General features: G+C 49.5%; 1 protein-coding gene across 1 annotated transcript in view; it reads right to left on the bottom strand.

Annotated features, from left to right (window-relative positions):
- Positions 1–27,004, bottom strand: part of CHLSN (cholesin) — a 190,232-nt gene that overhangs the window by 1,956 nt on the left and 161,272 nt on the right. Inside the window, exons 3-4 of the mRNA XM_006167887.2 lie at positions 18,149–18,345; positions 1,598–1,679 (exon numbers count right to left, since the gene is read on the bottom strand). Of these exons, the coding sequence (XP_006167949.1) occupies positions 1,598–1,679; positions 18,149–18,345 (279 nt within the window). The remainder of the gene's footprint in view (positions 1–1,597; positions 1,680–18,148; positions 18,346–27,004) is intronic.

Here is a 27,004-nt window from a genome sequence, read left to right as displayed (position 1 = left end):
CACTGCTAACCTATTCCTCCTATGCCTCAGCTGTGCCCTTCACTCTCTCAAGTCTTAACTGGCTAACAAGGCTGGCATCCACTGGTGCAGGCCCTCCTAAAATGCCTGCCACTAAAGCAACAATAAATAGACACTTTTTAAAAAGATAAGTCTGCCAAGACAAAAAGAATGGGAGAGGCTATAAGGGTGACACTTGGAGATGGAAAGCAGAGAGAGGGGTGATAACTGATTTAGCAGATCTGATAGATGAAGCTTGAGCCAGGAATGTGGAATGCTGAGAAGAGGGAAAACCAAATCACACTGCAGAGCCCTACACCACCTACTCCCAAAGACTCCAGAAATGGCTGTGCTAGTAACTTCTAGAAATGGAGTGAAGCTGAGGCTGAAAGGAAAATGGCTGAAAGCCCATTTGAAAAGCAGCTTGTGGCTCAGTTTTGTGAATGGCGGGAGGCAGGGGTCCAGCTTCATGCCTTTGCATCTGGATGCCCATTGATCCAGCACCATTTCTTAAAAAGACTGTTCTTTCCCACTGATCGGTCTTGGCACCCCGTTGGAAATTAATTGGCCATAATGAAGGTTGTTTATTCTTGGGATCGCTACTTTATTTCACTGCTCCGTATGTCTACCCTTGCACCAGTACCACACTGTATGATCACTGCAGCTCTATAATAGGGTTTGAAATTGGAAAGGTATGGTCCCTGACTTTATTGTTCTACAGTATTTCAAGATTATTTTAGCTACTTTAGGTTTCTCACACTAGAAACAAAGCAGGGAGGACAGACCTAAGAGAGCAGGCTACAGGGCTGGGCCTGGACTGTGCTGCCTCAATGTGTCTGTGGATACAAGCACTCTGGACCATCACCTGCACCCTACACACACACATAGCATCACACAAACCTGGCACCTCTTTTTCTTTTTTTGGAGAGGTTTTTGCTATAGGGCGCGTACGCTCGCCAGAAAGAGAGAGAGAGACAGAGAGAAAGAAAGCGAGAAATCACCCCCCAGGGGGGATGCCAATGCCGCAATCCCTTCTCCTCCATTCTCCTCTTGGGATCTTGGGCACGCATGCACTCGTGCCTGGCATGAGTTTAAGCCACCAGGTCCGGGACTCGAACCACGGTCGACTACGTGGGAGTCCAGCAACATAGCCATTACGCAAACTGCTGGTCCCAAACCCGGCACCTCTTAATACTGAAACCAAGAGAGTTGGCATGGCAGCAAGTGCTCCCAGTTGCCTTGTGGAATGCAGAGGCTCAGAACAGTGGGCTCAGGCAGCCTTGGCACAGACAAGCAAGTCCAGCTACTTCCTAGCTGTCAGGTTTTGTTTCTAAATTCTATCTCATCTTTAAACTAAATGGTATACTCTGTCCTTGAGGAGAAAGGCTTCTGGACACATGCCTACAAAACACACACATTCACACATGCGTGCACGTGCACACACACAGGGAAGTGGCCTGCATCTGCCTCTGGCTCCTGAAGAGGGAGACATTGGTTCATGTCTTCTCACCAGTGCACTGGGTAGCCCAGGCACGTGGAACTGTGGGATGTCCTTTCTGGCTGCCAGCCTCCACGGTCAGGGCCCCCAGTGTGCACAGACCTTGTCGCCATCATACATGTGCAGCAGGAGCCATGTCTGCCTTGTCTTCTGAAATCTCCAGTTTTCATGCTTTTGGGCCCATCTGGGAGAAATAAGACAAACATCCTCAGGGTGTCAGAGGGAAGAGCTCAGGGCTTTCTCACAGGAAGGAGGCCCCACCTGGGTGCTCAACACCAAGGGGAGTCTGGGGACACCCTCCTTTGGTTGAAAAGAAAAGCCAAATCTGCAAAGGCTAGGGGTGGGAGTCTGATCAGCAGGACACAGCACCTCAGCAGAGTCACCATGGAGCTCCTTGCCAGTCTCAGGGTGTCCAGACTGTAACAGGACTGAAGGACTACATGGCTTTGGAACATTTTTTCCAGCTCTGTGATTTTATGACCCTCATGTAAACATTTTGTGAATTCAGTTGTTCTTCAAAAAGCATCACTGGCCTTCCAGCCCAACACCCAAGCGAGAATCCATTTTCATCTGAGGTGAGTCTGCCCCTGGCTCCTTTAACTGAAGAGCTTCTGCTTCAAACCCCTCCTTCAAGCCCAACAACCAAGTGAGTAGTAGAGGAGAAACTGGCATCGAAGTTCCTCATGATAAAGTGAAGCATACGACCTTACAGTTGTAGGAACCTCTAACAAATCAGCCAAATGTGAATATACCACCAAATGACTAAAAATCAGAGAAGAGAGACTGCAAAGTGAGCAGCAGGGGGAAACACGGAGCTGCAGAGAGTGCAGCTCCTCTTCTCCCATACTCCTCTCAACTCTCTGTTGAAACCCTGCAGCTCAGTCCAGGTGTACCTAGTCTTTAGAAACTAGGAGGTCTTTGTAATATAATATACACTTCCATCAACAAAAGTGCAGTTGTTTGGTGACCATCAGAAAAATGGAACTGCAGAGGTATTGCAGGTCATCTCCTGCATGCCTCTAACGCTCAGAATTAACTCCAAGAAAGTAGAAAGAAACCTCTAATCCATCAGATGACCAGAAACCACCACAGAGGCTCAAGAAATATGAGAAACCAAGAAAATCTCTCTCCTTCAAGGGAAAAGAACAGTCCTTCATCATCCATAGATAGTACAATGAAACTCATGGAAATATCAGATAATGAATTTAGAATATTCACAGTGACAAAGCTAACACAGATGCAAGCCAAGAGACACAATGAACTCCAGAAGATGCAGGAAAAAAGAGACAATGAGTTCCAGGAGGAGAGGAAGTCCTTGCATGATCCGAAAGAGGAAATATACACCATAAGAAAGAATCAAATGGAAAAGTTAGAGAAGGCGGCTGTAATACAGGAAATCAAAACCTCCCTTGAAAGAGTTAAAAACAGATTAGATCATGCAGAAGATTGAATATCAGATATAAATGATAAAACCTCTGACTTAGAAAAAATGATCAAAAAGATTGAGAAAATAACCCCCAAAATCAGAATAATATACGAGAAATATTGAATACTATCAAATGCCCAAACATCCAGATAATCGGTATCCCAGAAGGTGAAGAAACCAATAAGGGCATTGATAAATCTATTCCATGAAATACTGGAAGAAAACTTCCCAAACCTAGACAGCCATTCAAATATCTAGACCCAGGAAATACAAAGGACCCTACATAGACTCAACTATGAGTTGAGTGCCCAAGATCTCAAGAGGAGAACGGTGGAGAAGGGACTGCGGTGTGGCCATCCCTCCTGGGGGATGATTTCTCGCTTTCTATCTCTGTCTCTCCATGCCTTTCTGGCGAGCGCACACGCCCTATAGGAAAAACCTCTCAAAAAAACCAAACCAAAACAAAAAAAAAACCAAAACAAACAAACAAACAGGTGCCAGGTTTGTGTGATGCTGTGTGTGTATGTAGGGTGCAGGTGATGGTCCAGAGTGCTTGTATGTACAGACACATTGAGGCACCACATTCTCAACTCAAGATGATCTTCTCCAAGGCACATCATAGCCAGATTGGCCAAAACCACACAGAGACAGGATACTAAAATGGGCAAGAGGGAATCGTCAAGTTACTTTCAAAGGATATCCCATCAGGCTAAAGTCAAGCCCCTCCTTGGAAACAATGCAAGCAAGGAAAGAATGGGAAAATATATTCAAAGTGTTAAGTGAAAAATAATTTCAAACATGAATACTATACCCGGCATGATTATCCTTCATATGGGAAGAAAAGACAGAAAAAAACCAAAACAACAACAACAAAAAACATTGAGATAAACAAAACCTGAAAGAATTTACCAACGCCACCAGATCAGCTCTCCAAGAAGTGCTGAAGGGAGTGTTATTCCAGGAAAACTAAAGACAGACGCACGGAAATAAGAGTACAAAAAACAGCCCCAAAATGGCCAGCCTAATGGTAGGGATAGGTCCAGAAATATCAATAATAATGTTGAATGTTAACTTCCAATATTTAAGTGGAAAGATCAGACCACAGTAACACCGCAAATTCAACAAAAGAGAGATTAATTACACGAGACTGAATTGGTAAAATGGAATTCTATGACTTTTGACTAAGAGTACTGATTTTCTTCTATGCTTTGTCTTCCAGATTTAAGGATTTTTGTTTTCTTTTGAGTTGTTGATAGGTTCAGTAATTTGTTAAGTTCTTTTTTTAAAAAATTGAAACAAACTTTTTTCCCTTCCTGACCCCTCTGCAACTGGAAAATATTTGTGAACATTTTTATTTGTGGCAGAATGATTATTTACATAAGTTCAATAATACAATAGTATCTATTGCCTTGCATCAGAAATTAAATTCTTATGGGACTTCATGCAAATAATAGACCAATTTGAGACTAAACTTTTTTTTTTGAAAATAAGTTAGTTTATACCGCTCTTTAGTAAAAGGGGACTGGAGAGGGAAAATGTTTCAGAAAAAAATTACAGTGTACTTGTTATTAGATTTTAGTTTTGTCCATATTTTTCGTTAAATTAAGATCTTTTGTGAAATAATAAAATGTGAAAACAAAAATTTAGTAGGGGAGGGAAGGAAGGAAAGAAGAAAAAAAGTGAAAGTACATTTAATTGGCAAAAAAGTGAGAAGCGATTTGCTGATAATGTATATAGTAATATCTTTGTCTTCACTGATATGCATGGTATTCGTGGAGAAAAAAGAAATGTACACTGTGAAGATATATGTGATTAAATGTAAATAAAAAATAAAAGAACTAAAGAAAAAAAAAAAAAAAAAGAAGCATCGCTGCATGCCATGGCAGAGTCCCTGACAGCTCCCCACCCTTCTTCAGTGAGACACGCCAGGGCGCCTGTGGCTCATGGCCGCTCCCTCTCCTGCGTCCGGGTGGGCCTGTGTGGATATCTCCAGCTGAGAAGATACAAGAGAGGCTGGCTGTGCCCCAGTGGTAATGGTGGGGGCGGCTTCCACTCACACTCCCTGCCTGCTGGAACTGGGACAGCCTTCGGACGGTGACATGTGTATTGAGGGCAGGGAGAATGAGCTAGAAAAAGCCTGGCCCTGAGGGGATTCCAAGCCAGTTTGGGCTGCTGGGGTGAGAGGACAGAGAAAAAATATTGGTCTGAGCCTGCCCTGTGCATGCCCAATCTCTGCGGGCCCTCATATAGCCTGGTCACATCGGGCTCATACTGAGGGGCTATCAAAGGATGAGCCAGCAGTCAGGAGAAAGTAGTTTTGGGACCAGAAGTTGGCATAATGGCTATGTCCCTGGACTCCCATGGAGTTGACCGTAGTTCGAGTCCCGGACCCGGTGGCTTAAACTAGCCGGGCGCATGTGTACGCATGCCCAAGATCCCAAGAGGAGAATGGAGGAGAATGCAGCATGGCTATCCCCCCTGGCGGTGATTTCTCGCTTTCTGTCTCTCTCTCTCTTTTGGCGAGTGCACGTGTCCTATAGCAAAAACTTCTGCCCCCTGCCTACCCCCAAAAGGAAAAAAAAAAAAAGAAAGTAGCTTCAGGAAAGAAAACAGGTGAGAAGGTGCTGTAGCTAGGACATGGCCGGGCTCTTCAATGTGAGCCCTGCACACAGTATCAAGCCCCTGAGTGGACAGGTATGTACGTGAAACCCACAGACAGGGATGGTGGGGGGGGGGAGAGGATGGAGGTGGCCAGCAAGGACCAGATGGTACCAGTCCTGTTCACAGACGGGACACCCTTGTACTCCTACTAAGGAGAGAGTGGGAGGGTCAACCTTGCCAACTCATGCTGCCTTTTCTGGGACTAACAGCCCCCAGTGATGCTGCATACACTCTGTCGCGAGAGAGGAAAGTTAACTAAGCCCAGATTCAACCTACTCAGGAACCACATACCACCCCCCCTTTTTTTTAAAGAGGTTTTTGCTATAGGGTGCGTGTGCTCACCAGAAAGACAGAGATAGAAAGACAGAAAGCGAGAAATCACCCCCCAGCGGGGGTGGCCATGCCAAAATCCCGTCTCTTCCATTCTCCTTTCAGGATCTTGGGCATGCATGTACATATACCTCGTGTGAGTTTAAGCCACCAGGTCTGGGATTCAAACCGCAGTCAACTCCATGGGAGTCCAGCGATGTAGCCATTATGCCAACTCCTGGCCACCCCCCACCACTTTTTAAGAGAGATTTTTGCTATAGGGCAGGCATGTGTGCTCACCAGAGAGACAGAGAGAGACAGAGACAGAAAGTGAGAAATCAGCCCCCACAGGGGATGGCCATGCCACAATTCCTTCTCCATTCCCCTCTCAGGATTTTGGCATGCATGCACATACACCTGGTGTGAATTTTAAGTCATTGGGTCTAGGACTTGACTAAACGAGAGTTCAGCAACATAACCATTACGCCATCTGTTGGTCCCACCACACACTTTTGAGTGGAAGTCACAGGGCAGGGCCTGGGCCACTGATCCTGTCCTTCAGGGACCAGACACCATGGCAGAGGCTCTGCCACTTGCTGCCATCTTGGGTGCCTGACTCACTCTCCTAAACACCAGTGCGCCTTGAAGGTGGTGTGCTGGTGGTCCCAGGACAGAGCCTTTGGCATGGATAGGTGTGGCATCAGTCCAAGGCCTAGCCTGCAACCCTGGGTCAGCCCAGAAGCTTGGCCCAAGAAGAAAGGGAGGAAGCCAGAAAGTGAAAGAAATTAGGAGAGAATGGGTGGGTAAGTGGGTAAGGGAAAGGTAGGACGCAGGGATGGAAGAGAGAAATGAGGATCATGGGCATGGGAGTGAGACTGCCCAGACTTCCCTCAGGTACTTCTGTTGTCCCCCCGGGTTGGCATGATGGGAAGGTGGGCTGATGGAGCCCATATGGGATATTCCAGGGGCTCCTTCAGGACCCCTCCTCTGTGGCCCCTATCAAGTTCTTGCTTCTTGGCCCCAAATCTACCCTTCGGCTATGGAAATGGGGATGGGCCCTTTACATATATTTCCTTTGCTAGATGGCACAATATAAAGTAGAAGGTTCTGGAGAGACATAACTGCTCCAGCCCCTTCTTTCCTGGTTTCCACGATGATCTCTGACACTCTCAGGGGGCTCCAGTGTGGGGTTCCTGGTGAGAGCACCTTTGGCCTGCTTTCCTGATGAGTCCCCCATAGGCTCCCATGCCTCTATGCTGCTACCCAGTAAGCCCTAAGCCCTGTCCCAGGAGGTCTGGCACTCAACCCTGGGCCCTTGTCCTAGGTCTCAGCCGTGAGGTGGAAACTGCCTCTTGTATCTGTCTACTCTATATAGTTGTGCATACTCTGGAATTCTCTCATCTTACTAGCTAAGACTCTGGTAGAATTCACCTTCATGATAAATTTTGCTCTTTCAAATTACTCTGTAGTTTCTGGCCTGACTGCACCTGGCCACTGACCAGCCCAGTGATATGGTCTGTTCCACCCCTAGCTGGTGTTCCCTTCCAGTCCCTCAGGGTGGGAAATGTAACTCTGCCCCCGGAAGACAACACATGATTTCAACCCCGCCAGGTCTCAGGATCCTCCTGGGTGGCAGAGGTGCTGGGAGGAAATGGCTGCACTGGGCACCACTCTCCCCATCTCAGGATTCTGCTTTGGTCCATTTCACGGATGATACAGATGGTCCTATGCCTGAAGCAACACCTCCTGCCTGCCTTCAGGTGTGTTCTAGGACGGGCTCAACCACTCTCAGACAGATGGAGTATTCCTAAGACATTTCCTGGCTGTCATGATGTGCCCCATTCCATCTGTGTGGGTCCCACCGACAAACCACAACCTAGGCAATTTAGACCCCCCAGGCACCTATTTCTGGTGCTCAGCCTCCACTGGGTGTGGGTCTACATGGCTGGCACGCAGCAGGCGAGTCAGGATACCTCAGTCAAGGTGAGGTTTCTGTGGCCCAGGTCTGAACGTGTGGGGGCTCAGAGGAGCATAGGCCTTTCCTCACACCATCAGTGGGCCAGTCCAGACCCTCACCTGCCTGTACCTCTCCTCACACCACTGGTGGGCCGACCCAGACCTCCACCTGCTTGCCACTGGGGATGAGTGTGCTGTCCAGCACCTGGACAGCAGTAGGTGGTTCCCACCAGCCACATGACATGGCTGCACACTGAAACATGGCTTCTGGTTTCCAGCACTGTCAACTTGTAATCCATTTCAATTCTAGCCGTCCTGTGTGGTCAGCTAGACAGCACGGCTCTTGCCAGTCTGACTCCCTGTGTGGAGCACTCGGGGTAGGTCATCTTACTGCCCTCACAGGGCAGCAGCTGCATCTCAACCCTACGACTTTCTGGTTCAGCATCCTCCTCTCAGAGCCCGTTTCTTCCCCTGCCATGTGGGGCAGTGATTCCTGCCTCACTGGGGAGTTGCTGATGAAATGAGACCAGGGGCCACAAACGGCAAGTCAGCCATAGCTGTGCCTCCAGCAGGGCTACTGCGCTCCTTCCTGAGCTAGTAGGGAGCTGAGCCTGTGCGCCCCCTCCACCAGGAAGGAACAGACTCGACTCTCAGCCCCGTCGGCAAGAGGCAAAGAACATGCCAGCCGGACCAGCCTGTTGGTGGAGTACACAGGTCTGCTGAGTGGTGGCTGCTGCCACTGCCTTCACCGTCCGCCCAACGGGTCCCTGTGCAGCTGCCTGGAGGAGGCCACCCATAGGTACTGCAGATGATTTACAGAATCCTGACATGATGATAATCTTTTCTTTTACCTGATGAGGAGAGGGAGAAAAAGGACCCATGGGGAAAGGAAAGGAAATAGCCAGAGCAGTTTCCCACATGGAGAGAGGCTTTCAGGTCAAGTAGTCCCTGCCTCCTTCTGCTCTACACATGAGAGGCCTGCTCCTATGGCTGCTGCAGTGTCAAAACCAGGATAAACCAGAGGGCCGAGAGGGAGAGCTCTCTGGAGCAAGCCCAAGGAGAACAGCCTCTCCTCTGGGGGGTTATCAACTGGGTAAAACACGCTCACTCTCCATGCTGAAGGAAAGGACTTCATGGACCAGCTCTGTGGGTGCAACGGTAATGCACCACCAGATCCCATATGGCAACTGTGGTTCGAATCCTTGGCCCAGTCCTCCTGAAACACGCCAGGAATAAGCACAAGTGCTCAGTGTCTGACTGGCTGGAGTTCTGGGGGAAGGGGATTACCCCGAAGAGGGAGCTTCTCTCTCTCTCACATGTAGACACATGTGCTCTACCATGAATAAAGAAAAAAATGTTCCAATGAAGACTTTTTGCCTGAACTCCCTTTTAAAATAAATAGAGGGAGGGCCTTTCTGCTGTAAAGACCATGTGAAGCCAATCTGAAGTCACAAGGGTCTCAAACACATACTTCAGTGTCTACTGCTGGCTGGGGGTGAGTTTAAACCTCAAACCCAAATTCACAGACATATGCCTGAAGAGGGCTAGTCCAATCAGTGAGCGTGGTTTTATCCTGCCTGAATCTGCTGGGTGACCCCTGGGCAAGAGCCCTTCCCTTGGGACTGTCACCATCACCCTCTGGGCCACCTCTGCAACACTCACAGCTGGGCCACCCTGGCTGTGGGGACAGAGGGAATAGTCAGGGAAGATCTTCCAGGAAGGAAAGGGAAAGGAAAGCCCAGCCAAGGGGAAAGTGGCTTCTGCTTCAGCCTTCCATCCATATCTGAGGGCCAAAACCCAGAGCTTGGGAAATGGGGTTCCAAGGACCAAGGAAGGTGCCAGGCCATGCTGAATTTAGTGTGGGGTCTGAGGCAGTGGACTTGGGGTGCCTCACCACTGCTCATGTCCCACAAGGCTATGGGGTTCTCAGGTCTTTGCTGGAACTCTTCTCCTTGGGACCTGCATGTTGGTCCTGCTGTCTGTAAGTGGGGAGCCTGGGCCCTGGGCCTCAGACCAGCTCAAGCCCAACAGCTCATGGCCTCCTCAACCCTGCACCAGGCCCTTTGATGGCTGCATTGACCCCCGTGACCAAGAGGGAGCAGATTTCTGCCTGGTCCTGGATGAGGCTCAGAGAAGGTAACTAACTTGCTCTAAATCACATGGCAAGTGAGTAGAGAATGATACCTAGGGCCCCTGGATTCCAGGCCACACTTTTCTCTCCTCACTCTCCTGAGGCTAGAATTTGCCCGTCCGAGACCCCAATGCCTCTCGCCTGTGGATGACACCACCTCCAGTCCTGAGCAGACCAACGTGGGGTGCGGGCTTTACATGAGACTCAGGGAAGCAGCTGTCACAGTGTTTCTAGTATCGAAATGAAAACAACCTAATACCGGGACAGACGTGAGGCTGGTTTTCTTCTTTCAGTTATTCAGAAACTAAGTTCTCAATTTCCTGTGTTGAGTCTATACATGATTTTTTCTTTTCTTTTTAGGAAACAGGAACAGGCCTGCATGCTGACAATGTTTGCTCTGAGCAGGCAGAACTAGAACACCTGCTCTGTCCAAATGAGGCTCCCAGAGCTCAGAGGCCCACTGAATGAAGGAGCCACCCCCACCACCTCGGCCCTGGAATCTTGGCCTCTGTGAGGCCAGGGCCACTCAGATGCTAGGGCTTGAAAACAGCTAGTGGCGAATCTGCCTTCCCATTCTGAGAAAACACAGTGATGCTCATGGCCACCAGGTGGGTTTCTGCCCACTTTGAGCTCCTCTCCACGTGGCATCCACAGGGCAGTTCTAGCCAGCACACCCTCCATCAGCAAGCCCACACAGTGGAAGTCGCCATCTTGAGATACAGGAAAAACAACACGGGTCATGGGCAAGGTTGTGGGTCATGACCATAGGTCAGGGCCCCTGCTCCTACTTGGCCCACACCCCGGGGGGAGCTGCCACACTAGAGATAGGGATGGCAATGCCTGGGAAGACAAGAAGGGTGAAGGTCCCCTGCGTCAGTGCCCAGTGTTGCCACTCAGTCAAGGAGATGGGCTCTGAAAACCGGGTATAAAGGCTCCAATGGACTGAGTGGACAGGGCCTTTGTGGGATCCAGGGTTGGAGGCCCCTTGGATGTCTTGGAATGGGATGGGGGCACTTCCTGGGACAGATGAACAGTTCAGTAAGTCAAGGGACATGCTGGACAAACTAGGGAGGTTTTTAGGATGAGACCTTTCTCTCTCCTTGTCATACAACCCCTGCCTGTATTGGCTTTGCCTCCTGCCAAGGCAGAGTTGGGGGAGACAGTCCCAGGGGCTGAGGAGGATTTTCTCATGGAAATCTGTACCCCTGAGCTCCAAATAACCACAGCTCATGACAGACAGTGAGTCCAGGCCAGTCTGGCAGCTGGCCTGGATGGTGTGTTCTTCCCAAACCCCCTGGTTCCAAGGGGCTTCTACACCGAGCCGATAATGGTGGGGAACTTCTCTGTGCTGTTGCTCCCTCCTTTGGACTTTGTGGTGGGCTGGTAGTGGTGAGTGATGATAGCACCAAGGAGCTGGTACTCAGGACCCCAAAGAGAATGCATTCACCTGCCCCTTGGAGAAATAATCTAGGAGTTCCCAAAAATAACAGCAGCCAGATGTCCAAATAGGTACCTTGAGACTTGGGCAAGGAGCTCCTGTTCCCTTCCCTCACCCATGGCTGGCACAGTAATAGTCCTGGGGTGTGAAATGCCAGAGCTATCTTGGGCTGCCCTGGGGTGAGATTTCTCACCACAGAAATTTCCCATCAGGGTAGCGATTAGCACCAGGGCAACCACAGAAAGTGCACAGAGGGGTGAGAGATGAAGAATGAGGAGCAGGAGCAGGTGCTAGTCCACTGCTGCAGAGCTGGCCCTCTGCCAAACCCACAAATGGAGAACTCTGGGCAATGGGAGAAGAGGTAGTGGTGCAGTGGCCACTGTGGGTGAAGACCAGGAGCAGGGCCTGGCCACTGGGGTAGGCAGGCCTTCTCGTCTCCTTGCTTCCCCCCTCCTCTCCTACTCATCCGATCTTAGAGGATCAGGCCCCTGGCCCTCCCTCTTGTCTTGTGGATGGAATCTACATTAAGAGTGGACACAGGCACCTGCAGGTTGTTGGGAGAAAGGAGGGTACAATGATCCTGGTCTATTCTTACTCTCTGCCTGCCCTAGACGTCAGGGCAGACCGGAGACTTAGCCATGCACAGATGCACCTACAGGTCTACGTGGTCCTAGGCAGAAGGGATCCAAGTGGGAACAGCTACAGGACCCAAGCAGGCTCATTCACATCCTGCTGGACAGTCGGAAGCTGAGACCTACTAGGTTTATTCACCTCCTCTTTTGAACAGTCCAGGTCTTGGCCCATACCCTGGCTGGGTGTTTTGCACCTATAACCCCTGCAGTGCTCTGTCTACAGCAACTGCCCTCCCAGCTGTGCTTTAAGGTTCTGCTTATGAAGAACCAAAGAGCAGCAGCTGGACAGCCCCACATGTGCAGGAAGCCATGGCCTCACACCACTGAGCCTAAGAACTGAGCAGCTCAAAGATTCACAGCTGACACTGACTGAGCTGGTTCCAGCCCAGACCCACCCAGTCCAAGCTTGCACCCATCATCATCAGACCCAAGAAAGAGCACACTCATGACTCATCTGTGGGGCCACTTGGTCCACCCAACACACTGCATGAGCTCCTCTCACGGCTTTTCTTGGGTAAGGAGCCGTCCTGAGGATTCATGCCCACAGTACCCATCCAGAGGCCCCACTGTTCTGGCTCATTCCTCAAGCTGCTTGGCTGCATCTCTGTGGAGGGCTCCAGCTCCATCTCTGTGAAGGGCTCCAGCCACCTGCACGTATTTATAGAGCACACACATGACAACGGGGTAGCGTCAGCTTGCCTGGTGCAGCACTGTTCACTCTAAAAACACATGTGAGAATGCACAGGAGAACATGTGCTGCTCTGTACATACTCTCAAAGCTCTGTGTACACACTGAGGTGTGAGTTCCCTTCACTATTCACATGATTAGGTAAGTGAGAACCACAGACCTGGAGACAGGACAATGCTGCCCACTGTCTTGCTCTGAGAAGTCTGTGTCCATCTCAGCCCTGCTGTCACAGGCGGCATCAACAGGCAGTGTAGGAATGTCCCTGCCTTAATGTCCATGGGTGAGCCAGGCCACACACCCAGACTTCTACCTGTTTCCTTGCTTGGCAATTTCTGCCTGATCCAGTTCTAAACCTGTGCCCAATACCAGTAAGCTGAGACCTCAACACTTTAAACAAGGTCCTCAGGGCCCCCTGATAGACCTCCCCCAACCCCCACCTCAGTTTGGGACTTCTCCACTCCACTATGGCTTTTAGTGTGGTGCCCCAGGATGAACCATGTGAGCCACCTGGTGATGACAACCTTAAGGCGCCCCTGTGGAGGTATCCACTGGCATCATGGGGGTGCTACAGGAAGAGTAATCCCACAGAAAAAAAGCATAGGCGGAACCAATGTAGAGTCACAGAAGCTGGTAACTGAGAAGGCAGATCCCGTATATCCCAATGACCCTCTCCCAACCTAGACAGTAGCCTGAGGTTGGGCAGCTAATGGTTCCCAGCTCTGAGTGGGAAGAGGACCCAGCAACCTTCAAACAGCCACGGGGAAGAGAAGGTGAGGCTCTCCGGGCCCGGTCTCCATGGCTCTAGGCTGGTGGCAGCCCAGAGGGAGGTGGTGGTGTAACCACTAACCTGCTGTCTGTCTCGAGGGATTTGCATGTTCTCGACATTTTACATGGATGGAGTCACACAGCATGTGGCCATTTGTGTTTGGCTTCTTTCTCTGAGCCAGACTGTAGTACCCATTGTAGTGTATGTCAGAGCTGCATTCCTGATCACAGTGCAGGAAGCCGAGGGCAATGTGTGCACAGGCGAACGGCAGTGGGGCCAGATGGGAAGGGGATCCAGCTAGTGGGATGAGGCCAGAGGCTGCCATCCTGGAGGTGGGGCAGTGCCTTCCACCCCATCCTAGGAGCAAAAGAACCCTGAAGGAAGCTGTGTCTGACTGCACTTGGGAAGGGCCACCCTGGAGAGCAAATCTGAACCACCAACCTATAGGCTGAGGGAGAGCAGTCAGAGAATGTGGGGAGAATCTACGAGGGCCTGAACCAAGGTCAGCACACTGTGTTGGGGTGCACACAGCCCAGAGATAGGGCTTGAGGGGGGACTGTGGAGAAAGTGGAGTGGTCTGGAAGCCCTGTCCTCTCAGAAAAAGCTGCCAGCTACTCTGGTCCCCCAGCTTTGTAGGAAACCACATCCCGAAGCTGGTTTTACCTGTGATCAGAGCTAGAGATCCTCTGCACACACTCTTTGATTATGGGTTTTGCTTTATGAACGAAACTATGAAAAGCTTCTTGGGAGCAAGTGACTTCCTTAAACATGCCCCTGCAGTATCCCATGGCTGACTTTCCCCAGATCATTCTGGGTAAAAGGGGACTTACCTAACTCCGGGGCACCACACCCTCAGAAGTCTGCACTCCACCTACGCTCACGGGGGCAGCAGGAGTTGGCATTGAAAACTTTGGAGGTGGTGGAGGCTGCTACAGAGGATGCCAACAGTCCTGGATACTATCTTCTTCTTTTTTTTTTTTTTTGTGAGGTTTTTGCTATAGGGTGCGTGCACTCGCCAGAAAGAGAGAGAGAAAGTGAGAAATCACCCCCCCCCCAGGGGGGATGACTATGCCGCAATCCCTTCTCCTCCATTCTTCTCTTGGGATCTTGGGCACACACATACACGTGCCCGGCGTGGGTTTAAGCAACCAGGTCCGGGACTTGAACCGCGGTCGACTTCGTGGGAGTCCAGAGACATAGCCATTACTCCAACTGCTAGTCCCCTGGACACTATCTTCTGAGTCCTTTCCCCAAAGGTTCATTTTGCTTCTGCCCCATGAACATTCCTAAAGCACGAGGTATCAACACCGCCACTGTGCTCTGCAGGCTCCTGTCAAAACTCGGCTCAGTTTTCTGCTAGGTGGGAAGGTTCGTGATCCTGAAAGAACCACACTCTTGAGTCCTCTCATCCTGAAACTGTGTCAGCTGCTTCCCCTAAGAGGGTCGGCCCCCCTTTTTCCCTACGTGAGCCTCTATGTGAAACTTCAAGTGCAGCAGAGGGTTCCAGGAAGAGGTGGGAAGGCCCCAGCCTCAGTTAGGGAGGCTGCTGACTGTGTCAGAGCAAGGCCAGACCCATGCAGAAGAAACTGTTCCCAGGGCAGCTTGGCATTTCCAATGACACACCTATGATAGCTCACTACTCCTAAACTGTATGGAATTCAAAGAGCCACTGGCCAACTGCCTTCCCTCTCCCACATGGACCCTAAGTCCAACATAATCTCCAGGGAGGAGTCAAGGAGACGGCTCAGTTGCCTACCATATCATCCAAATTTAGAATTTAAACCTGTACCAGATTAAAAAAAAATACAGACAGATAAGAACAAGTTCCAGTTTTATACAGTATAGTAGGGTAACTAGTACTAACAATCTATTTATTTATTTATTTATTTATTTTTTTGGGGGGAGAGGTTTTTGCTGTAGGGCGCGTGTGCTCGCCAGAAAGACAGAGACATAGAGATAGAAAGTGAGAAATCACCCCCCAGGGGTATGGCCACGCCACAATCCCTTCTCCTCCATTCTCCTCTCGGGATCCTGGGTATGCACGCACACACGCCTGGTGTGAGTTTAAGCCACCGGGTCTGGGACTCAAACCACGGTCAACTACATGGGAGTCCAGCGACATAGCCATTACGCTAACTGCTGGTCCCCTAACAATTTATTATATAGCTCAGATTAGCTAAGAGAGAATTTTGACAAGATATATGTCTGAGATGATTACACTAATTACTGATTTGATCACTACACATTGTAATCTTGTATTGAAAATTACATTATACCCCATCTATACACACAGGTATTATGTGTCAATTAAAACAAACACAAAGAAAACTACCAGAATGCAAATCAAAACCACATCTAGCTATCACCCACACCCACTAGGGCAGCCATAAAAAAGTCAGACACCAACAGCCAGAGTAGGATGTGGAGAAACTGGAACCTCTATTGGTGGGAACGTGAAATGCAGCTACTGTGGCAAAATATGCAGTTCCCCAAAGGATTAAACATGGAGCTACCATGGACCCGGCAATTCCTTCTGTAGGTACACAGCAAACAGAAATGTGAATGTATGTACACACAAAAACATGAACACAGATATTCATAGCAGCACTGCACATGATAGCCAAAAGGGGCAACAACTCTAACCAATGGTGGTATTTCTACACATTGGTAGATTACTGAGCAAGACTCACTACAATGTGGACTAACGGAAAATACTGGGTTGTCGGAAAAGTCATGGTGCATTTTTTGCACAGGTAGACAGAAATAATACATCTTCTCTTTCCTGATGACTCACTACCATGCTTGGTGAAAGAAGCCACAAAAAGTCATGTAACGTATGATTCCATTCCTATGAAATGTCCAGAAAAGGCACATCTACAGAAGCAGAAAGTGGATCAGTAGTTGTCAGAGCCCAGGGGAGGGACTGTTGGTGTGTGTGTGTGTGTAGGGGAGTGGTGGTGACTTCTGAAGAGCACATCATTTCTCTCTGAGGTGATGAAAATGTTGTAAAACTGAGTGTAGTGATGGTTTCACAATTCTGTATATATTTAGAAATCATGGATCGTACATTTTAGGTGGACGAACTATGTGACCTGTGAACTGTACCTCGTAAAGCTGTTACCTAAAGAAAATGTGTAGGATGGTGAAACTGTGCATAGTGGGCAGTCTCAGAGAAGGCTGACTCCTGGGTCTGATCTGTCAGCTCTGCCACATTCTTACTAGGGGGTGGTGGACTGGAAAAGCAGCTATTTCCTGAGAAGCCCAGCTGGAGTGTGTGACTCTACTTCCCTGAGAATGCTGCTTTGCAAACAGAAATCTGCAATTTCACAGTAGCTCATTTTCCCAGAGAGCTCTAGAAAGTCTTGTACAAAGCTGTAAGCTAATGATGGGGAGCTCAAGCCAGCGTCTGCCTAGTTCTGGTCTGGTCCCCCGGGTGCCCCTCTTTTGGGTGCAAACCTGCGCAGGGCCTTCTCCACTGCTGTCTCCACCACCTCCCCTTCCTCCACCCACACTGTGACTGGGGCCTTCCAGGATCCAGCCGTCCTCATCTATCCTGTGCATCAGTTTACCCTGGCCCCTAGGCCTCCCCCTCCTGGGCTCCCTCCTTCCTTGCACTCTGTGCCAACATCCCATTGCCCTGGTAAGGACCACAATATATCCTCTGGCGCTGTCTACTTGCCTCCACCTTCACCTCTCCCTGGGACCCTGACCTCTTTCTAATGTTGCATCTCTAACTCACTGTTGGGTCCTCTGTCTCTCACACCAGAAGTATGAGGAGTCTTCAAAAGCTCATGGAAAATGTATATGGTTAAGAAAACTATACATGGATTTTTAAATATTTCTACACCAAAATAAACCCATTATTTTAATTCCACTCTCTGTGAACTTTCTGAAATTTCCTTATAAACTCCTAAGAGCAGGGCCTTCACTGTTCTCTGCTGCTTGGAACGCAGAAGGCACTTGGTACACACACTGAACAAATGGATGAAGGAAGGCTCCAAGACAGAGATTTCAAGTCAATTAGTTTGGGTGGGGCTGGGGTCCTACACTTGGACTCTGAGGTGGGTACCCTGGACCACAACATGGGAGACCATGGTCAGATTGGAAGATACTTTCCTTGCCCAGAAGACTAACTGCACTTCTTTTTTTTTGATCATTTTTTTGCTATAGGGCGTGTGCACTTGCCAGACAGAGAGAGACAGAGAGACAGAGAGAGAGAAATCACCCCCCGGGGGGATGGCCACGCCGCAATCCCTTCTCCTCCATTCTCTTCTCGGGGTCTTGGGCACGCATGCACATGCACCAGGCATGAGTTGAAGCCGAGTTCGGGACTAGAACTGTGGTCGACTACATGGGAGTCCAGCAACATAGCCATTACACTAACTGCTGGTCCCGAGACTAACTGCACTTCTAAAAGGACCCAAAGATGGTGAGCCTTCAGATCAGCAACCACATATGCCTGCCCTAGTCCCCGCAGACTTCCCCATACTTTGGAACCAGCTACACAGGGGTGTGTCGGTATAGGTATGAGACCCCATTTGTAGCACTTGCCTTTTTCTGTGCTGTGAACACTCCCACTACAGCCGATTCCAAGCCATAGAGAGCAACGCTGGGAAGAGAGCCCACGGAGAGAGAGTCTTTCTTACCCACAGAGGTAGTCCAGGGCCAACTCGGCCCCTGAGCGCTTGGCCTGCAGGCTCTGGGCTGCGGAGATGCCTGCCTCCCGCATGCGTTTCTTCTCTTCTTTCTTCCGTTCCTTCTTCAGCTTCCTTTCTAGGACCCTTCTCTCCTCAGGAGACAGTTCAGGGACCACATCTTTCCCCACCTCGCATCTTCCTTCTCCCTGAAAGTCAAGAATAACAGCCTGTTAGGCTTTCAGGGTGGACAAATCGCCAAGAAATGCATTCTCCAGTACTTCCCTCACCCACAGCTGGGCAGAAAGCTCTGTCCCCTAAGGATTCTTTGCTTGGCCACCTGCAGATGACATTTTGGCCGAGACTGCACTATGGTGAAGACAACTGATAAGCACAGGGACAAGTCCAGTGGGTAAGGGCGAGACGTGTTCAACAAGTGTCAAAGTTAACCACAGACTCCTTCCCCTCCAAATGCTTTGTAGCGGCTCTAGCTGTCCCCTCTGCAGAGGGGAGGGTCAAGTTAGCTCATCAGGAGAGCTGGAGGCTACAGGGGTTAATAATGTAGTCTTTCTTTAAAAGTATTTGTTGAACTCTTCTCTGCACACAAGCCCTGTCCTGGCACCAGACACGCCACCAGAAAGCAGCAATCCCAAGGACAGCGCCTGGTGCCACACGCTCAGGGGCAGCCCAGGACACATTGGCAGCAGCTCCTTCTCACTCCTAAGGGGTCCTCTTGGTGAAGGCTCAGGAGAGAGAGAAGCAGCCCGCTCTGACTGGGGTTCCTGCCAAACCCCTCCCAAACTAACAAACTGAAGAAGATACAAAACTGAAGAGTGTCAAGTGGCGGCCAGGCCACCCCAGTCAAGGTGAGAGGGATGACTGCTGAGATGGTTCCAGCAGCTGTCTGCACAGTTTGTCTTTCCTGGAAAAAGCCAGAACATTAGTGTTTGCTCTGAGGTAGGCCAGGCGCCCACAAGGAAACGGCATGGGGTGTCAGGGTCAGGAACCCGGCCACTGCCCACACAGGGAGAGAGGTTTCCAGGCTGTCCCCACCTGCGCATCGTAGAGTTCTCAGGGCCCTGTTCCCAGGAAAAACAAAACAAGACAAAACTAACAAGATGGGCCCACTCCTTCCTGTCCCCTGCTCCTTGCCCCAGGCTCCTCAGCAGGTCCCCTATAAACTCTTGGACAGTCTTTGTGTTCCCATTAACATGCTTCTTTCTGAATCTTCTAAAACAGAAGAGCCGCTCTTTCCAGCTCCTCCCTCACCCCTTAAAACAGATCTGTAATTTACAGGAAGGGTCACTTCAGGAGCTGCCCAAGGGCAGGCAACAAGCAAAGTCTGCCCGATCTGAAATAAAGACAGAAAATAAAGCAGGGCTCACAGTAGTCACATGCAGGGCAGCCAGCAGGGAGGAAGTGGGGCCCATGGACTCCTCCTTCCTCTGGGAAGAGTGGCAACCGTGCTGTGCAGGTGCTACGTATGCAGACGTGCCAGCAGAGCTCCCGGCAGTTAAGCCTGAACAGCCAAGACCCTCAGAGTTAGGCCTGTGAGAGGCTTAGGTGTGTTTAAGTTGGGTCTGCTGAAGTGCCAGGAGAGAGAAGTTTAATGATGAGGACAATATGGACACCTACTGGGTCTGGCCTTTACCTGCTACTTGCTCTGGCCAGCTCCTCATCTACTTCTAGGCCCACACCAGCTAGCTGACAGGGTGGGCTGCCCAGAAAATCTGGCACTGGAAGGAATAAACAACCCTCCCAGCACTGGGTTGGCCTCTGCCCCCTGCCACACAGCTCACATTGCAGCACCTGTGCCAAAGTCCAGCCTAACCACCAGGGCTGAGGAGGGGTTGGAGTGGTGGGCCAGCTGGTCACAGGGTGTCTGGGGAGAGACAAGGAAGAGTGGGGAGCTTCTGCTTCCCTCCCTTCCGTGATGGGACCACTAAGTCTCACTCTAGCTGAGACACAGCCTAGTCTCTATCAGCAGCACTGTCCAAACGCATTCCCTAGCCTTTGATTCTTGGAGTGCTGGCTGCAGACATCAGGCTGGAGGGGGACTGGGAGAGCAGAAGGAGAACTCTGACTGTTCCCTGAGGAAGCCCAGGGCCTCTGCAGGTCCAGTGTTTCCTCTGGGAGGGAGGTCTACACTTCCTGGGTACCTGGACAGCTCTTGAGGTGGGAGCATGGTCCTACTGAGAGCCACAGGAAAAGGCTGGAAGGTAAGGATGGGCCAAGGCTGCAGGGCTGCAGCAGCAGGGATATGAATGTGCGTTCCCTCCGGCATTGGCCAGGGTGGATGTGGAAGGACGCAAACAGTCCCACATGGGGAGGGTAGTCCTGAAGGGACTGCAGAGTCTAGCTGCTTCTCCCTGGGTTTTCTGAATGTCCAGTATACAGAGCTGTGTCCTGTATTAGTCACACACATCTGGAAACTATAGAATAGTTGCTTTAAGATCAACTCTCCCTGACACCAGCGGTGGTCAAGCAGAGTCCCAGAGGAAGCTCAGCATGTCTTAGAGAAGCACTGTTTGAGGTAGCTACAAGTCTCATCCCTCAGCTACACCAGGGACCAGGTGGGTCACACCAAGGGTACAGCTGCCAGGGGTGCTTAGAGGTACAAATTGGGTTGGTCATGCCCCAGATATGAGGGTCCAACTGACAGACCCTTGAGAAACTGGAAACTGGGATTGGCAAATCTCCTACTCATAAATTTTAAATGCTAGCAATTTCAATTAAACAATACATGTTGTGTGCTAAAAGCCACACTGGAGTGTGGACAGGGAAGCCGCAGAGGATGCTGACCCCTGCTCCTGAGAAGATGCACACTGCACCTCTGTGTCCTACCCGGGTCTTGGGAACAGCTGGCCTGATGCCTGACCCTTCCCCCGGGATCTAAGTTCAGAAAGGCCCATGGGAACCCACCTCTGCCTCAGTCCCTCTCATCTCTGTAGAGAGGTCTTGTCTTGCCAATGTCTAGGGGCAGAGATATAATGACAGCCCATCACCCTCAACTGTGGTCATCCCTGAGTCAGGCCAGTGCACTTAAAAGGGACAGGGCTGCCCTTCTGAGTCAGTCACCAATTTTGAACTTGGCCAGGCTGCAGGGGTTTCAAATTCTCCTGGCCTGGCCCTCTAGTCCACTGGAAAGGTACTAACTAGAATGAGATCACTGGAAGTGCTGGTGGGACTTCGGGCTGACCGGTGCCAGGCCCCCTGTGGAGCTGAATGGTACAGGCGGCAGAGGGACACCTAGCCAGGGCAGCGCTGCCTTGGGTGGCCAGGTTCTGGTCAGTCGCTAATGTGTCCACAGGTTCCACTGGTCTTATGGGGCTCTTTGTGCCCCAATATTTGTGGTTGGTTAAGTGATACCCCCAATGTGTTGCCATGAAGTGGGAGACCTCAGAAGTCCTGGATGACAGGAGGTGAGCCCTGTGAGGGTGTCAGGCTGGAGGGGATGGGAAACGGAAGAACAGAGGCAGAGTGGGGAAGGCGGAGGGGGCCTGCTAAGCATGAATGCATGAACCTGGCATTTCTAAGACCCACTGCTCCTGCCCATCAGGAGCTCTGGCCTGTGCAGCAGAGGTGGTGGCAAGGCACAGGGAAGCCCTACAGGGCGGTGGCCACCCACAGACTTCAGTGAACTCCATCCGTAAAGGGACATTTCACACCATTCTTCTGACTGAGAAGAACTTTCTCCAGGTGCCATTGATCTGATAACGCTCCAAAGTATAAGGTTTTAATTAGTAAGTTTTAACATATTTGCCACTATCACAAATACCTCCCAAAGTTATTTCATTTAAAAGTTGCCCAAGAGCTTGTAAATAGCCTTAGATAAACACCAAAAAAATTTAAAAGGAATGCAAGAGCCAAATAAAAGTCTGCTGGGGCCCCTTCTGCAGACTCCACTTTCAGGGCTCCTGTGACCAGAGTTGGTGAAGCGGCACACCACAGGCTGCCCTGAGAGCCCTCTAGATCCAGGGTCTACCACGTAGACCGCCGCAGACCAAGGCCCTCTCCAAGGGAGAGGTGGGGGTGGGCAGCTTTGAGCTAAAACCACTGAGGGAGATTATCTGCTCTTAACATCACTGCTTGCCAAAAACACAGATGGAATCAGAACCACGTGAAAGGAAGTGTTTGCTATCCATTTGCTTATGAAGTCTACCGCTTGGGGTCTCTAACTATAATTCTCAGTACAAGTATAAAACTCTGAAGAAGTATACTTACTATATTTCAATGCTGTTAAAAGTCTCTAACATTTTAGATCTGATGAAATATGGAATTCCATTTTAAGTGATGTAAAAATCAAAATTTTAGCCATGTAGTCTTTGAAAGTGAGATGTCTTTAGGATAACACTCAAAGTGCATAAAACAATTTCATGTGCATGGAAAACTCCAGGCAGAACATACACCCAAACTGATAAACAGCAGACACTGTTGAGGACTTGAGTGTGGACACTGTCCAAAGGAACTTAGACTTCTATGTTGTCTGAGTTTTTCTTTGAGAGGTTTTAGCTATAGGGTACGTGCACTCACCAGAAAAGACAGAGAGAGAGAGAGAGAGAAAGAGAGAGAAAGTGAGAAATCACCCCCCAGGGGGGATGGCCACGCCACAATTCCTTCTCTTCCATTCTCCTCTCGGGATCTTGGGCACACACGCACACGTGCCTGGCGTGGGTTTAAGCCATCAGGTCTGGAACTCAAACCATGGTCGACTATGTGGGTGTCCAGTGACATAGCCGTTATGCCAACTGCTGGTCCCTGTGGACTGAGTATTTTATAACATGAATGTGGCACTTACGTAATTAAAGTTAAATTCTAGGGCAGATAGGGGCACAGCAGTAAAATGCAATGCTCTGCGAGGATTACTCACATGAGAAGGTTCCTGGCTTAAGACTTCTCTCGTTATGCCAGGTAGCATTTGACCATGATCCAGGACTGGCTGAGGGCTGGGGTGGATCACAGAGTCACGACCCTGCTGGGGTGTTCTCTGTCTCTCTCTCATTCATGGAAGAAATGAACGTTTATAAAAATTAAATCCTGAGCCAGCGGTGGTATGGTGGCTGGGATGCTGAACTCCCACACAGCCAATTGCAGTTCAAGTCTCAGACCTGGTGGTTTGTTTTCTCCCTTTCTCTCTCTATGGAGAGTGCCCATGCCCTATAGCAACATTTTTTTTAAAAGAGGTTTTTGCTATAGGGCGTGTACACTTGCCAGAGAGACAGAGAGAGAAAGAGAGACAAAAGTGAGAAATCATCCACCCCCCAGGGCAGATGGCCATGCCACAATCCCTTCTCCTCCATTCTCCTCTCGGGATTTTAGGCATGGACACACATGTGCTTGGCATGAGTTTAAGCCACTGGGTCCAGGACTGAAACCGTGGCCGACTACATGGGAGTCCAGCGGCATGGCCATTACGCCAACTGCTGGTCCCGCCCTATAGCAAATTAAATAAATAAATAAATAAATAAATAAAATTAAATAATCTTTACAAAATTTAAATCCTTACCAGCATTTAGGGCAATAAAAATATTGACTACAGTCAGTAAATGTATGAAAAATACACATAAACAATAAAACAAAAAAGTTATAGGCCGTAAGGAGTAAAGTTGTTTAATCAGAGAACATTTTGGTGAAACTCTCATAGAAAGCACACACACAGAGATACACACACACAAATAAGGCTCCCCCCACACACACACACACCAAGTCTCAGCAAGAGACACAAAGAAAAAATTACATTATTTTGATTTGCAAAGGTTCTCAGACTCAACTCGGACATAAAAACCTCCAATGAGATCTTCAGAAAACTGATTTAAATGAGAACAGACTTCAATTTTTCCAATCTGGGAAAAGTACCTTTCAGCCATGTGACAAAGGCACCTGGTCACCCCACTCCCCCACCCTCATGCCTCCCACTGGGTTCAGATCAAGAAGGAGAGCCATGGGATTTTATCACAAAGCACGTGATCATTCTGCAGATAGTTCAAGGCAGAGAATATCTGCCAGTTGCATCCTGACCAAAAGAACAACAAAAAACCCCACAACCATTTCCCAACAAGACAATACCTAGAGACATCTGATTTTGCAAATTCAAGCCAACTAGAAACATGGTGGGAAAAAAAAATCCTCAGTGGGATTGTTTTGCTCCTGTTGAAGATTTGATCCCATAAAATGAGCCTAATGTTAATTGTTGGCACTGCAGTCCCTGAACTGGATTTCAATTAAGTGACAAACAACTACAAACGTAAATATACAGAGAAGAGTAGAACTTTAAGAAGGGCTCTCACCCTTGTCCCTGCTTCAGATCCCACCTATGGTCCCTTCCTGCAGAGACGTGCTGACTACAGGAATGCACAGCTGTGCAGTGGCACCCCCAGAGCTGAGGGAAGCAGGTAGCCCTGGTCCCAGCAGATTTGGTAAAGAGGCCATGTAGCCAGGCAGGACTTGACGAGGTTGTTGTGGGGACTCTAAGATAGGCCCCAAAAGGGGGCCCTGCCCACATCTCTCCACTCCCCAGAAACAGAGCTTTGCTAGCTGTGACCAAGGCTCCCTCTGGTCTCACACTACTGGGCTGTCTCTGGGAAGCAGCCTTTGCAGTTCCCCTGATTCCCACTAAACTTTTGGGAGGTTAAGGAGAGAAAGGAGGGCCAAAGTCCTTGCAGGTGTGAGCACAGGTCTTCACCAACTCACACATTCAGGGATGAATATGAGCACCCTGGTCCCAGTGGCTTGAGAGACTCACCAAGCACATATGCATATATGCCTCAAATCAAGACAGTATGGAGAAATGGAGAATAGGTTGTGGCATGACCATGCCCCCTTGGGGAAGCTTTCTCCCTCCTTTTCTCTCTCTGGCAAACACATGTGCCTCTAGTAATTAAAAAAGTATGTATTTTTTATACATATATAAAAAAGGGGGTATGACATATTTTGATACATGTACACAATGTGCAGTGATCAAATCAGGGCCAACTACTGCTACCTGGCACCTCAATCATTTATCTTTTCTTTGTGTTGGGAATATTCAAAATCTTCTCTTCCAGCTTTTTTGAAAAATATGATAAATTATTACATATAGTCTGTTATCAAACTCTGTAACTTACTCATCCTACTGAGGTGTAATTTGGTGTCTGTTAACCAAACTCTCCTAACACCCCCTCCCCTTCCCAACTTCTAGTAACCACTACTCTGCTCTCTCCAGTAAGATCAAGCCTTTTAGCTTCTGCACGTGAAAACACTTGGCACTTCTCTTTCTGTGCCTGGCTTATCACATTTAGCATAATGTCCTGGCCTGACCTCATCCCACAGGCATGCCAGCACCCAGGATGAAGTAGAGCTGAGTTGTGGGTACTCAGCCTGGCACACAACAGCAGGGCAGGCCTATCTGTTGGAACACCCTTGAACCCACGCTGGTCCCTGGGTTTTGGAAGAATCAGTCTGCTCCTTTTCAAGGGGTGGCTTTGCCTCAGCTTCGGTTAGTATCCACGTCTACTAAGGACAACCAGGGCACAGGCACAGTGTGGTGGGGCAGGAACTCACCAGGCTGTTGGACTGCTTGGTGACCTTCAATATGTCATTGTGAAAATGCCTGAGAATATGGCCCACTGTTCAGAGCTCATTTTGTGTGGGAAAGCAGGTCACCTGAAGCACCATGTCCTCAAGCATGCTCAGAGGGGAACATGTCTGCTTCCTAAGCTCCCTTCCTTTGAGCATGGGCCAGTATGTAATTCTCAGGTAAGAAGAGCCTGGCTTCCTCTACACAGCGTGGGCTCAAGTGGGCAAGAACCACACACTTTGCATGTGGAAGTTGATCTACCACAGAGCACAAGGTTCAGTGTAGTAGCTGAGAACAGGGTGGGAAGAGGCAAAGACTGACACCAGTGTTTTGACAGCCCAGGCTGCTCTGTGCTGAGGCAGAGCCCAGAGGTCGTAGTCTCCATGTGACTGAGGACCTCGGTGGTGAAGCTGACTACTCTGCCACGTAGACCGGTTGGTTGACAGGACACTCAAAGTCAACGGGGAGTCAACTTTCACAATTCTGTCCAGACCCTCGGCAGTCATCACATGCTTGGGGGAACCTGAAGAGACTCTGTGATGGCTACCCATGGAGCCTGGGATTGTAGGAACACATGGCTGGTGAACACATGCTGGCTAAAGTGTCTGGGGTCTTCTGAACTGAAGAACACATAGTTCCAGGGGATCATCAAGTGGCATGGTGGTTAAGGTGCTAGCATTCCCACATGGACCACAGTTTGAGTCTTGGACCTGGTGGCTTGCTTTCTCACTTTCCCTCTGTGTGTGTGTGTGTTTGGTAAAATTAAAATGAATGAGTGAATAAATAATTTTTTTTTAAAGAACACATGAGGACTAGCAGTTAGTGTAATGGCTATGTTGCTGGACTCCCACATAGTCGACCACGGTTCAAGTCCCAAACCCAGTGGCTTAAACTCAAGCCAGGCGCGTGTGCGTGCGTGCCCAAGATCCCAAGAGGAGAATGGAGGAAAAGGGATTGCGGCGTGGCCATCCCCTCTGGGGGGTGATTTCTCGCTTTCTGTCTCTCTGTCTGTCTGGCGAGTGCACGCGCCCTATAGAAAAACCTCTCCAAAAAAATAAATAAATAAATAAAAGAACACATGGTTCCATCTCCTCCTGCTAAGTGTGGGTGAGGGCAGCTCTCTGCCCTCTCCATATGCTCTTAGCACCAAGCACTGGAGGTTCTGAGCCTGGGGAAAGCCTGTGGGGTCAACATTTCTTTGCATCTTTTGTGGTGGCTTACTTTGGTGACACTGTATAAACAGGTGGCCAAAAGGAAAGATGGAATGAGTTTACAAGGGGCATAATATCTACAGGAATTTGCTAAATGTGATA

This window comes from Tupaia chinensis, unplaced genomic scaffold, assembly GCF_000334495.1.
Source record: "Tupaia chinensis unplaced genomic scaffold, TupChi_1.0 Scaffold145208_1, whole genome shotgun sequence".
Classification (NCBI taxonomy): domain Eukaryota; kingdom Metazoa; phylum Chordata; class Mammalia; order Scandentia; family Tupaiidae; genus Tupaia; species Tupaia belangeri.
The sequence above is the reverse complement of the archived record's forward strand: the minus strand, read 5'-3'. Positions and strand labels throughout refer to the sequence as shown.